At 47.8% G+C, this 12,800-nt stretch overlaps 1 protein-coding gene across 7 annotated transcripts; it reads left to right on the top strand.

Moving 5' to 3' along the window:
• The first annotated feature begins 242 nt into the window (after positions 1 to 242).
• On the top strand, positions 243 to 10,603 carry Ccna1 (cyclin A1). 7 transcript variants are annotated; one of them, XM_042279057.2, is made up of 9 exons: positions 243 to 556; positions 1,327 to 1,515; positions 4,877 to 5,123; positions 5,295 to 5,419; positions 5,926 to 6,149; positions 7,487 to 7,691; positions 8,665 to 8,778; positions 9,933 to 10,066; positions 10,346 to 10,603. In XM_042279057.2, the coding sequence occupies exons 2-9, from the start codon at positions 1,351 to 1,353 to the stop codon at positions 10,395 to 10,397; spliced, it is 1,266 nt and encodes a 421-aa protein (XP_042134991.1). In that variant the 5' UTR covers positions 243 to 556; positions 1,327 to 1,350; the 3' UTR covers positions 10,398 to 10,603. The 7 variants fall into 7 exon arrangements, with proteins under 7 accessions (XP_042134991.1, XP_015851807.1, XP_015851808.1 ...); XM_015996321.3 differs by having other exon boundaries at positions 298 to 556; positions 1,330 to 1,515; XM_015996322.3 differs by having other exon boundaries at positions 309 to 956; positions 1,330 to 1,515.
• The last annotated feature ends 2,197 nt before the right edge of the window (positions 10,604 to 12,800 follow it).

Here is a 12,800-nt window from a genome sequence, read left to right as displayed (position 1 = left end):
TTCCTTCCTCTTCCCGGTGCCACTGGGTGCCCATGGGGAAGATCTCTCCCGGGTATCTGGGGCACCGGGAGTTACCCTACGGCCCCCAATCTCTCCCAGCTCTCCTTGCCACATTTGGGGGCCCTGGACATCATGATGGGTAGAGATGTGGCCCAGTCCACAGCCACCCAGGGTCCGGAGCCCCCGGGGCAGGCGCCTTGGAGAAGGAGGTGAGGAAGGGGAGCGAGCCGCGCCCTCGGGCCGACCTGGAGGGCGCCGCGGCCGCAGCCCGAGGGCCCCGCGTCGCTCTCCCGAGCCAGGGTTCTCGGGAGCAGGCCGCGCAGGAGACGTTGGCGGGAGGGGTTCGTAGCTGTTGGGGGAACCGGCTCCTGGGGAACAGTCCTTTCCAGGGTGGCCACCGTGGGCAGGCCGCCGTCCGCCCTCCCTGCGGACGCCGGCCAGAGGGGCGCGAGTGGCGACGTGCAGCGCGGTGCACCCGGCACGCCCAGCTTTGAGGCTCAGGAGCCCGGGGCTGCGCAGCGCCCCGGGAGCCGAGCATCAGCCGGCGGCGCTGCAGGTGAGCGGTCGCCAGGGCGATAAGGACCTGGGCGCACGCCGGTCGCGGTTGGCATGGAAGCCGCTCGGAGGGGCCCGGGCTGGTCTCTGATTGGCTGATTCAACAGACGCGGCTGGGTCGGAAAGTGCTCAGTGGCGAGCGCCGCAGCCTTAGCCGCTGGAGCCGGCGCCCCTGGAATCTCTCCGCTCCGGGTCCCCTCCCTCCGCGCCAGGCCCCGCCCGCCCCGCCCCGACCTGGGTGCGCTTGCTAATCCGCTCAGACGGAGAAGAACCTGAGAATCAGGGCCGGCTGGGGTTCCCAAGCAGGTTTGGGGGCCTTCCTCTGGTGAGAGAAGCACCTGCTTGTCACTTGGGAAAGAGAATCACTTGTTCGCAGCCAGAGATCCTGGATTTAGTCCGAGGTCAGGGAAGGTGGGGAGAAAGACTTAGCCTCTCCAGTGCCATTCCCGCATCCCCCCCCCCCTCCAACCCCCCAATCAATGTGGGCTGAGAATCCCGACGTGGAGTTTGGCAGGCTCTCTCTCCTCTCATTGCACCCTTCAGCCTGGGGTCAGATTAAAGCCTAGTCAACCATTGTTTGGTTCTGAGTTGGTTGCTCCGATGCCTAGGACTGTCGCCTGCTAGGGAACACTGACTTTAATGTTTGTTGGGAAATTGAGAAATTGGTGGTGACCCCGGGGCTCGGCATTCTTCCTTCCAGAGTTCTCTGCATTCTTGGGTTCCCAGGTTGAGAGGGTTGACTAACTGTGTCTCCTTCTCTTTCCTGGATAGCAGCAGGTTGCGGCTTGCTAGGCGATGCGTCGCCACAGTTTCAAGAGTGGAGTCGCTCTGCCTCCAGTGGGCCAAGGTCCTGAGGCTTGCCAGATGCTCACTCGAGCTCAGCTCGGCCAGGATCCCCCACAGAGAACCGTGCTAGGGGTGTTGACTGAAAATGAGCAGTACAGGAGGACCTGTGGCCAGGTAATGTCCCAGGAGCACAAGGGAAGATGCTGTGGAGAAGGCCTGCCCGTGGCAGTGTGCATGTATGAGTGTGTGTGTGTGTGTGTGTGTGTGTGTGTGTGTGTGTGTGTGTGTGTGTATGTCTGTGTGCCCCCCTCCCAACATCAAGGAAATAAGTCTTAGGGATTCTTTGGGTTAAGCATACGTTAAGTGACTTAAGGGCTATTCAGAAAGGAGATGGGATTACACCAGACTGTAGTCCTGAGAACATCTGGGCAGGAAAGGTATGCAGTATGAGCCAGGCCACCAGAAATCAATCAAGGAGAGCTGGTGCTGTGTTCAATGGAGACGGTGTATGTACCAGGATACACTAGTTTACTTTATAATAGACAGGTTGCATCCAGAGCAGACATCTCTACCACTACAGATAAGGGGCACTGAGATGCTGCTTATCTGTTGTCAACTGACTGTAGCATCTGCCACTGAAGACCAAACAAATTTAGACACTTCAATGTAGAGGAGAGATTTGAACCTGCCACAGTGAATTCTGAGATAGAAAACAAGCCTGTTATTAGAATAAACCATCATAAGGATGCCTCAGCTCTGTATTACAAGTCTGTGGAACCCAATGGTCACAAGAGTCTAGTCCAGCAGGTGGGTGGGTTTTAAAGGTAAGGTTAGAGATGTTTCTGCCCCTCCCACAGGTTACTAGAGGCTCATTCAGAGACCCCTCATCTGCTGCCTCCTCAAGCCCTCTGCTCTTTAGTAGGATTGGATCCGTTGATGGTGGGGATCTCCCACATGAGCCCTTTAATGCTCTGGGTCAAGCTGAGTGAAAACAGTTTTTAACAGAACTTGCTTAGGCATGTTCACTTCTGTAGACTTACAGTCTGAGACCTGAATTTATGAATTGGAAGTGGTGTCTACACTTGACATTCACACTCAGCTCTTGTGCCCCCTGGAGTCACTGCTTGGTGCCTCCTCTACACTCTACTCCCCTACACCGTCCTTAGAAACCCACCTCCTGCCTGTTTCTCCATTCTTTTCTTTGTTTGTTGTTTTTTGTTTGCATTTTATTTTAAAATAATTTAATTCCCCTATTACTCCCTTATTACTATATATACATGTGTTCATGTATGATGTGTGTCTGTGAGCATGCATGCCACAGCATTCATCTGGAGGTTGGAGGACAAGTTTGGACACTCCTTCTCTCCTTCGGGGCTTGAACTCAGGTCACTGGGCTTGGTAGCAAGTGTCCTTACCCCTGGAGCCATCTTGTTGCCTAATCTTCCATAGCTTCTGCTCCTTCAGAGTAAGGAATAAGATGACTGTATCCTGCTTTCCCAAAAGAACGCCACAGCCAGAACCTTTACTCTCTCTTCCCACTCCAGGCAGCAGGGGAAGTCTAGCCCAAGCTGGCTTTGACCTGTTACGTAGCTCTGAATGACCTCAAATTCAGGACCCTCCTTCCTCATTTTCCCTGGGACTACAATACACGTTTGCTCACTTTGGGCCAGTAGCTAGAGTCCTTCCTGCTCCCCTGTGCCCTTCTCATCCTGTTCCGTGACTGACGTGTCCCAGCTCTTGAACCTGTGTGCAGTATCTCATGCATGGTCTCCTGGCTTTCAAGGTACCTCTCCATAACTCTTCTCTTTCTCCAAGTTCTCTTTCCTCTGGATCAAATCCAGACATGTACACATGTGTGGTTATCGCTTCTCATCTTCAAACACATTCAGCTGCACAGCTACCTCTGTGCCGCGACTGTCCCAGGTACAGCAAGATTTCCTGGAAACGATCTCAGCAGTATGAACATTCCAACAAGGTGACAGTGTGGGATGACACCTTCTCTGTGGTATTCCTTGTGTCTTGAAGAGTGATGAGTCTGGCCAGGCAAGCCTAGTGGGTTTGTTGACCGGATGCTTCTGTTTCGCGGTCTTCTCTCACTTGGTTTTTTCTTCCTTGATATATTGACATAAGTAGCCATTCTTCCTTCTTTGAAATAATTTTTTTTTGCTCAGCTCGGGGGAACAGTGCTCTTTCTAGATGTGTTATGCTACATATCGCCTCTCCTCAGTCTCTTGTCGGTGGCACACACACACACACACACACACACACACACACAGTGTCTGACATTTAGAAAATGCCTAGTTAAGGAGTAGCATACACACACACACACACACACACACACACACACACACACACACACACACACACATCACACACAAAGACAGAGAGAGAATGCACCTGACATCTAGGAGATGCCTAGCAAATGCCTATTTAAAGAGTAACACTCTCTCTCTCTCTCTCTCTCTCTCTCTCTCTCTCTCTCTCTCTCTCTCTTTCTCTCTCTCTCTCTCTCTCTCTCTCCCTCCCTCCCTCCCTCCCTCCCCTCTCTCTCTCACACACACAGAGAGAGCAGAACTCAAACCCAGCAGTAACATGAGTCATAGCTGTTGTACCTTGTCTCTTGAGATTTTTTTCCCCTAATATTTTATTAGAAATTGTTTTTCCTTACTAAACGTCAGTTAAACTTGTTCAATGGAAGGTAAATTCGTGGAGGGAGTGACCCATGACCTGGGAAGTGCTATCCAACAATAAGTACCAAGATTAAGTACAAGCAAAATGTTCACAGTTGATGGTGTCAGCATCTGCAGACCTAGAAATCTAGTTCCTAGGCCCGCCCTGGCTTCCACGCCCGACTCCCTTTAGGCCACTGGTTATGAGGGTTCACTGTGACAGGGCCACCATTGTTCCTGTTGTTCTCACTGTAAGAATTTAAAAAAAAGAAATGATTTGAGAAAATACCCCAAGAGTAATGATGTTGCTATACAAAAATATTTTCATACCATTTACGAGCATTTTGTAGCACAGAGTTCTAAAGTCACAATGGTTTTCCTGAATAACTGGGCAGGAAATGGAAGATTATTGGCACCTGCAATGCAAAGCTGGGTGTAGAAGCAGAGGGCTAGAGAGACGAAATAACTGAGGACCAAGGGTGATGCTGAGTTCCTGTGAAATAGTGTAATGCTCTAAATGTAAAGGGCACTTTGCAACTGTCCTCTGGAATATTCTAACGAATCAGATTTTTAGATGTCACAGCTCTTCTTGTTTTATAGTCATGAATTCTCCTTAACACACATGTAAGGAGATGGTGAATTTTAAACAAAACTTTTCCTGTTGGACAAATGTAAACAAAATGAGAAGGGAAGTCATATTTTCAGAGATTTGGTGTTTGGGATTAGATGGCCAGCTTAGCTATTTCTACTGAGAATTTGCTCTCACTTTCCCAGGCTACTGGCTTGAGTGACATGGGTTCACATTGTTCACAGTGGCTGGTGACCAACAAGAGATGTAACTGGGTTTTTGTTGTTTTGTTTTTAAGGAGATCACAACAATCAGATGTTTTTCTGGATCAGAAAATGTCTTCCCTGGGGCTGGAAAGAAAGTGCTCCCTGACTATGGGGTCAACGAGCCAGCCAAGCATGGATTTGATATCTACATGGATGAGCCCGAACAGGGGGACCGAGACAGCTGCCCAGCGAGAGAGGGGATAGTATTTGAGGATGTGTACGAAGTAGACACAAGCATGCTCAAGTCAGACCTCCACTTCCTGCTGGATTTCAACACAGGTAATCATACTCACACATGACCTGTGCTCTCAGCCCTCTGCCGTGTTCCAGCAGAGAGTAGCTGGCGATGGAGAAACGAAGTAATGGCGGTGTCCCCGGCTTCCTGTGCGGGTGAGTGGCTATGACAAGGCTTAAATGAAATTACTTACGTGACCACGTCACATTCTGCAGTTTCTCCAATGCTGGTCGACTCCAACGCCCATGCCCAGTCAGAGGAAGCGACAGATTTTGGCTCAGACGTGATTAATGTAACGGAATATGCTGAAGAGATTCATCGTTACCTGCGAGAAGCAGAAGTGAGTTTCCCAAACTTGGGTTCCATCTCTAGACACTAAGCTCTGTCTTCATGTTGCAAGCTCTTGGCCACGGCCACTAGCAAAGGGGCACCAATGTGAGATCTTTAAAACATAAGAAATCTATAAAAGAAAAGAAAGGAAGGAAGAAGGAACAGAGTCTAAGGCACGTGCAACCTGATGTCATAATGCCGAGTTTCAAATACATACACGTTCTCTATGTGGTTTAAAGTATCTGTGTTAAGTACACATAATATTTCCCTCCTGCTTTATATCAGCTCATGCTTTATATCATTATATTATTTCCTCATGCTTTGTATCATACATGACAAAACCAGACCTCACATTTCCTTCTTGTGTGATAAAGATCCCCCCCCCCCCCCCCCCCCGCCCGGAACCAGAGTCCTCCTGGTCTCCGTTCCTGAAATTTCTTCACAAAATAGGAATACTAGGGAGTGGTGTCTTTGCTAGTGCAACCGTTTGAAGACCCACACTCTTTCCTCCACCAGGTAAGACACAGACCCAAGGCTCACTACATGAGGAAGCAGCCGGACATCACGGAGGGCATGCGCACCATCCTGGTGGACTGGCTGGTGGAGGTCGGGGAAGAGTACAAACTCCGCACAGAGACCCTGTACTTGGCTGTCAACTTCCTGGACAGGTTTCTTTCCTGCATGTCTGTTCTGAGAGGGAAATTGCAGCTTGTCGGGACAGCAGCTATTCTCCTGGCCTCGTAAGCGTTCTCTCGGCTTGTGAAATGCCACCCATCGAAACACTTTATCCCCCTCCATTTACTGAAGGAGTGTAATGCTTGCAATGAAAATGATTCGTACTCTTTTTGATAACAGACCATAATCTTTGCAGATTAACTGAGGGAATGAGTCTTGCCCACACACTTACTCTTCAGTTAGGATGTTAGAAATTTGTAGAAAGGGGTTCACTATCATGATTGACATCAGCCAGGGCTCAAGATCTAACTCGGCTGTTCTGCACAGTAGTCTCTCGGCTGAATTTTGGTACAAGTGAAAATCTATTTGGGGAGGTTTTGGTTTCATGAGCACTGTGCACTGATCTGACAAACAGCACTGAGAAACACAGCTCATTCATTTCGTTCAGTGGGTGAATGGTTTACCTGGTTCCTGTCCCTGTCAGTGACTCCTAAGGACGCCTCATTGAGTGGGGAAGGGGAGCTGGGTTGTGGCTAAACAGGCTTTAGTGATCTGTGGTTTCCACTCTCGGGACCTCTCTCGGATGTCTTAGCTGTTAATGTGTTAAAACAAACAAACAAACAAACAAACAAACAAAGCACAGGCTCTCATTTCCCTCAAAGAAAGCAGAACAAATGCAGAAGGAAAAAAGGAGAATAATGAAATTATATCGTTATTTTTCTCTTGGCTCTTCAGCATGATTTGCTAATTGATGAAGTTGAATATGATCTTCAAACAAACAAGCAAACCCAGAGAGAGCTATGGGATTTTTTTTTCTGTTGTTGAGTTTAATACTAACATTCTTTATCACAAAGTGACTCAATATTTATTCAATCAACAGGGATCCACTAGTTGAAGTTTCTGTCCTTTAGACACACTCTGTTTCCCAGGCCCCAACCCGCCAGGACTCCCAGCAGTTAGCATAACACATTCTTTTAATACTCTCTTTCTTGGGCTGAGAAAAAGCTCCCATTATGGTTTTTTTTTTTTTTGTGTTTTTTTTTTTTTTTTTTTTTTTTTTTTTTTTTTTTTTTTTGGTTTTCCGAGACAGGGTTTCTCTGTGTAGCTTTGCGCCTTTCCTGGAGCTCACTTGGTAGCCCAGGCTGGCCTCGAACTCACAGAGATCCGCCTGGCTCTGCCTCCCGAGTGCTAGGATTAAAGGCGTGCGCCGCCGCCGCCGCCGCCGCCGCCGCCGCCACCACCACCGCCCGGCTCCCATTATGTTTATAGCCCCACACAGCTCTGTGATAGTTCTGTGGCCATGGGAGTATAAAGTTCAGGAGCCTGCAGGGCCATCCAAGAGAACAGGAACTAGCACTGTGTGCTCCCAACTTTCTCTCTGGTAATTCTTTTCTTTCCTCAGGAAATACGAAGAGATATACCCGCCCGACGTGGACGAGTTTGTCTACATCACCGACGACACGTACACAAAGCGACAGCTCCTGAGGATGGAGCATCTGCTACTGAAGGTTCTAGCATTTGATTTGACTGTTCCCACCACCAACCAGTTCCTCCTTCAGTACTTAAGGCGGCAAGGAGTGTGCATCAGAACCGAGAACCTGGCCAAGGTATGCCACGGGACTTCCAGGGACAGCTGGTGCTGAGGAGGCTCAACAGCCACCTCTCTTGGCCGTCCTCCGCTTCTGCCTCCCAGCTTTCCACCTCCGTAGAGATGAAAAGCAATTAACTTTAAGAACATGATACCTGTTCCCAAGACATTACTGTTGACGTTTGGCAGGCCACATTCACCCAACTCTCCCAAGTACTGAAGATATTCAAGCTTGGTAATTGCTCCCTTGAGTAATACAGACCGTAGGCAAGCAGTGTCTTTTAATTTGGGAGCCAAGTGAATGTGGCTGAGTTTTGTTTGAATCTTATTCTAACTCATTAAGCACTGAAGCACTGTGGAGTCTGCAGCCTTTTTGACTTAGAGACAGGTAGTTGAAATTATTAACATTATGGTCTGGCCAAGAAGCTTGCCAATCACTTGGCATAGGATATCTGTGATACACGGTGCTATGCAAAGAGTACTAAGGATGACCACGTGGATTCCCCAGCATTCCTCTTCTGACATGTCTTTCCCAATGGCATTGCTGGAGCTTGAGAACACTATCAGCTTTCCTAATAATTACTAGCTTTAATATGCCGGGTCTTTGTCCTCTGACTGATGGCTCTTCCTAGTCTAGGTGCAAGGTTAACACTTCCTTATCTGACCACCATAAAGCCTGATCTCCTAGCATAAGGAAGGAAAACTAACCTAATTATTGGTTAAAAATAACTAATCATTTATGCTACGTGGGTGAGCCAGAGGATTGGAACATCACCACCACACAAACGTTAATCTGTGGAAGGGCAGTCAGAGCAAGTACTAAGCTAGAAAATGGGCCTGGCTTGGGTTCTGGGCTCATCACTAGGTTCTGGTGGAATGTAAATAAGGCACCCATTGATGACTCTGGCAATTCCAGGTTTACTGACAATTTTAGTCAGATTTGACCTTGCTCAGATTCCTGCCTCCAATGACTTTCTCTCTCTTGTGCTTAGTATGTTGCAGAACTGAGCCTTCTCGAAGCTGATCCATTCTTGAAATATCTTCCTTCCTTGGTAGCTGCAGCAGCTTACTGCCTGGCAAACTATATTGTGAACAGGCACTTCTGGGTAATGTTCTTTCTTCCTCCCAGGTGGGATAACTTCACGCCTCATACAGAATCTCTTCAGTGTCTTTCAAGGTTCAGAATGGGCACACCTCTTACAAAAACAAGTTAGTTTCGTGATAGCTGGTTGCCAAGACAACAGACCACAGACCACGGCTTGTTTCTGAGTATTGCAGACCAGTTGTCATAGCTTTGACTCCATGGCTTTGCTCTGTGGGAAGCAGAGAAAACATATCATCAAGGAGATGTCAAGAAAGGCCTGGAATTCTCTGCCCACCAATATGCACAGAGGGCCCTCAAGAGTTTAGCCATTGGCCATATCAAAAGTTGATCCTAGACAGTTGGGGTGGTGCACACTTATAATACCAAGCACCTTTGAGGTGGAGACAGGAGGATTGTGAGTTCAAGGCCAGTCAGGGCTACACAGGGAGAGCATCTCAATAAAATAAACATTATGAGCATTCATCTTCTGTAACAAAAAACTCCAAGTTCTGCCTGCTAGAAGCTCTCAGAGAACATGGCTGTTAGTATTTCTCACCTCAGAAGGTGGCGAGATCTGAAACAGACCCCTACATTTCTGTTCTGAAGTCTCTCTGGAGTGCTAAAAGAAGTGAGGTCTCTACTTTTATTTCATATGCTACTACATAAATATTCAAAAAATGTATTTGTGTGTGTGTGTGAGAGAGAGGGGGCAGGGAGGGAGGGAGACAAGGAGAGAGAGAGAGAGAGACAGAGACAGAGACAGAGACAGAGACAGAGAGAGAGAAGGAAGAGGAGGAGGAGGAGGAGGAGGAGGAGGAGGAGGAGGAGGAGGTCAGGGAGAACTTTCAGGAAGTCAGTCCTCTCCTCCCCACAAGGGTCATCTTTTGACTAGGAGTCTCTCATATTCTATGTCAATTATGTAAGAATCCAGTGGAAGTCCCACCCACGAAGGAACAAAAGTGATCTGCCCCACACTGAGGGCTGCAGCTATAGACCAGAGAAAACTTGGCTGTTTTTGTTAGTAATCTAAGGTTTCTGAAGAGGTTATAGACCCTTTTAGATCCTCGGACACACTCAGAGAGGCCTCGACTCCCTTCACTTCCTAATCAGTTATGTTCAGGTTTCTAACCTCTCATAAAGTTACCTGGAACAAAATTTTCGTTTTGTTTCAACTAGCCAGAAACCCTCGCCGCATTTACGGGCTATTCCTTAAGTGAAATTGTGCCTTGCCTGAGTGAGCTGCATAAAGCATGCCTCAGTATACCCCATCGACCTCAGCAAGCCATCAGGGAGAAGTACAAGACTTCAAAGTAAGTTGTTGCCGGCCCCGCCCACCCCCCCTCGGCTTTCTGGGTTGTTGTGGAGTCAGGACTAGAAATAGAATAAATTCCATCCTCCGTTAGGCTGGAAAACGAGATTGCTCGCTAAATCAAGGAAAGGAATTTAGGAAGGGTCTAGGTTCCCAGTTTGCCAGCACTTGGCAGTGAGAGCTAGCTGGCCGCCTTCTGACCCGGACGACTACTGGAGGCTTCCCGTAGCCTGACCAGCGTCCTCAGCTCTGGGCTGACCTTGCCGTGCTCTCCTTTCAGGTACCTGCACGTGTCCCTCATGGAACCGCCTGTAGTTCTTCCTCTGCAGTGAGCGGCAGAGCTGAAGTACCGCCAGGACACAAGAGCCACGTCAGCAGGCTTGCTCTGAATCGGTACAGGTCTCCGCAGTTTGGGTCCACGAATGTCGGTTGTAGACAACATCTTGAATGTGTGAATGTTAGGTTCTCTTAGACTTTAGTAGTTTGTAACTTATATAGACATAGACAAGCATTTTAAAAGAATAAACAACTTGCTGTATAGCCATGTGTTAGGCCTGTTTACTAGTTGGCATTGCTGACACTCACGCCCCGACTGAGTTGTACGTGTGTATGTCGTGGCTGTTTCCATATTTTTCCAAGCTTGCTGTATAAGCATCACATGCTTCCATGATTAAGTGCTTTGAGGCAGCCAAGCCTTTCTTGGCCCGTGAGGCTCTCTGTAGACAGCTGGAAGGAAGAAGGGAAGAGCCAGCTGAGATGGACTGATGATGGGTCCCGAGTTGCTGCTGTATGTCCTAGTTCTCCTCTACTGTAGGGTGGCAGACATGCAAGAATCTCCTGGGTTCAAGTATCTTTTGGGGGTGGCACAATACACGATCCATTCTCACCCGGGGTATCATGCCTTTTAGTGAAGGGCTGCCATCATGCCTCCTTGGATTCTGGTAAGCACCAGGCATGAATTTCAAACGTAGATGACACTTTGGGAGATAGAAAAGGCAAACTTCAGCACCAAATGGCACTTTTGGATAATGAATCCAACACCTCTATATTTCCCTCGGGAGAAATCCATCCTAAACTTTGCTTGAGGGGGCCGGGCAGATGAGGATGAAAATGAATGGATTTTGCCAGCTGGCTCCCTTACTTTCCTGTTTTATTCCATCTGGGCTCTAGCCTCTTACTGGCTGCTGCCCACATTTGGACACACCCAGAAGTGTGCTTTCCTGACCTCAATCTAACCAGGTCGACAGTCAAGGAGAACTATTGCGTTTGCGTTGCTGAGACTGCACAGTTCCCAAAGGCTGTTTCTCAGGACTACACAGGTAAGATTTGAGACTGGGGAAGAGAAAGGGAGACAAAGGATCAGTCTTTCTCCCTGAGACAGGGAGAAAAAGGAAAATGAATGTGGTCTCAAGGTTGTGTGGAGCTTGTTGGAGACTGAATGAACTTTAAAATTGGTGCCTTAGACCAGTGGGTTTGGGAGCACACATGAGTCTTCTGGACTCTGTGCTCCTGCTCTGAGGAGAAGCCTGTCTCTGGGCCATCTCCAGGGCTCACTCCAGAAGGTACTATAGGTGAAATACAGGAATAATATGCATATATATATATATACATACATATATATATATATATATATATATATGAAAGATTAGAGAGGTTTTGGAAAAAAATGAGAGTTTATGAAATTCACCACAAATTCTACAGATTTTTAAGCACTAGTGAAATTTTATATCCAAAAGTATGGCCACAAAATGAACCAAACACATTAGATAGATATATGAAACTGCCCAAGAATAAAAAACGCCACACCAGGCATTTTGTGAAGGCTTTTTAGGTGTCTACAAGCCACTGAAAGGGGCAGTCATTCCCAAGATGTCACTCTTTCAAGTTTCGATGGGGAAAACATGTCCTAAAGCATTTTGATATTTAGGACACAGTCTCAGAGGCAGGACCTGCACCAGAATTAAAGTCTCTGTACCAAGGGCCTGTTGGTCTCTTGCCTAATTTTGACATGGCTGTTCTCCCTTCTCTGTGGGTAGACGCTGAATTTCCCAGACACCTGACAATGTGACCAGCACATTGCCCTTCACTGTGGGACAGTGGGAGATGTCAATGGCAGCTGATTCTGACTTTTGCTGTGTCTGCCCCTTTCAAGATTTAAAACTCAAGGTACTCCTCCAGAGACTGTTTCTTTCAACTCTACCTGTTTGCACTGCTGGCCGCTTCCTCCCTGTAGTGGGTATGTCCTGAGCTGGAGCTGGACATAGTAACACTGAAGCGCCATGTAGATCCAAGTGCAGCAGATTTTCTTTACTGGCACATTCTTGCTTTAGGATGCTTTGCTCCAAGTAGAAGGGTTCTTGCAGAAATAGGGCATTCACTTTGAATCATTCTGCAAAAGATATTTTCTTTTTCTAAATATGGACACAAAATCCGTATTTTAACTGTAGGCCACGAAGCCACACTGCGGGACACAGAGGTCTGAAGACATACCCTTACTCTTTGCTGTCAGCAGTTTATACACAGCACATTTCTATTCCTGCACACACACCCACTGATTGCAAAGAATGGGTCCTCGGCTCTAACTTCCTTTTCTTATTTCTCTGTCCTCTACCCGAAATACTTTATTTAAAAATAGCAGGAGAGCTGTCACCTGTGCCTCCTACCCAGCTTGTGTGTGAGCAGCAGTTATCTGCAAACCTCTCCTGTTATACCAGACTTTTTATTTATTGAGTTCC

This window comes from Peromyscus maniculatus, chromosome 6 (assembly GCF_049852395.1).
Source record: "Peromyscus maniculatus bairdii isolate BWxNUB_F1_BW_parent chromosome 6, HU_Pman_BW_mat_3.1, whole genome shotgun sequence".
In the NCBI taxonomy this organism is placed as follows: Eukaryota; Metazoa; Chordata; class Mammalia; order Rodentia; family Cricetidae; genus Peromyscus; species Peromyscus maniculatus.
Note: the sequence above shows the minus strand (reverse complement) of the source record. Positions and strands in the feature narration are given on the sequence as shown.

Coding starts and splice junctions, on each gene's coding strand:
- Ccna1 (XM_042279057.2), top strand. CDS start 1,351: ATGCGTCGCCACAGTTTCAAGAGTGGAGTCGCTCTGCCTCCAGTGGGC. Junction 5,420..5,925: donor GTTACCTGCGAGAAGCAGAA/GTGAGTTTCCCA, acceptor TTCCTCCACCAG/GTAAGACACAGACCCAAGGC. Junction 8,779..9,932: donor TTGTGAACAGGCACTTCTGG/GTAATGTTCTTT, acceptor TGTTTCAACTAG/CCAGAAACCCTCGCCGCATT.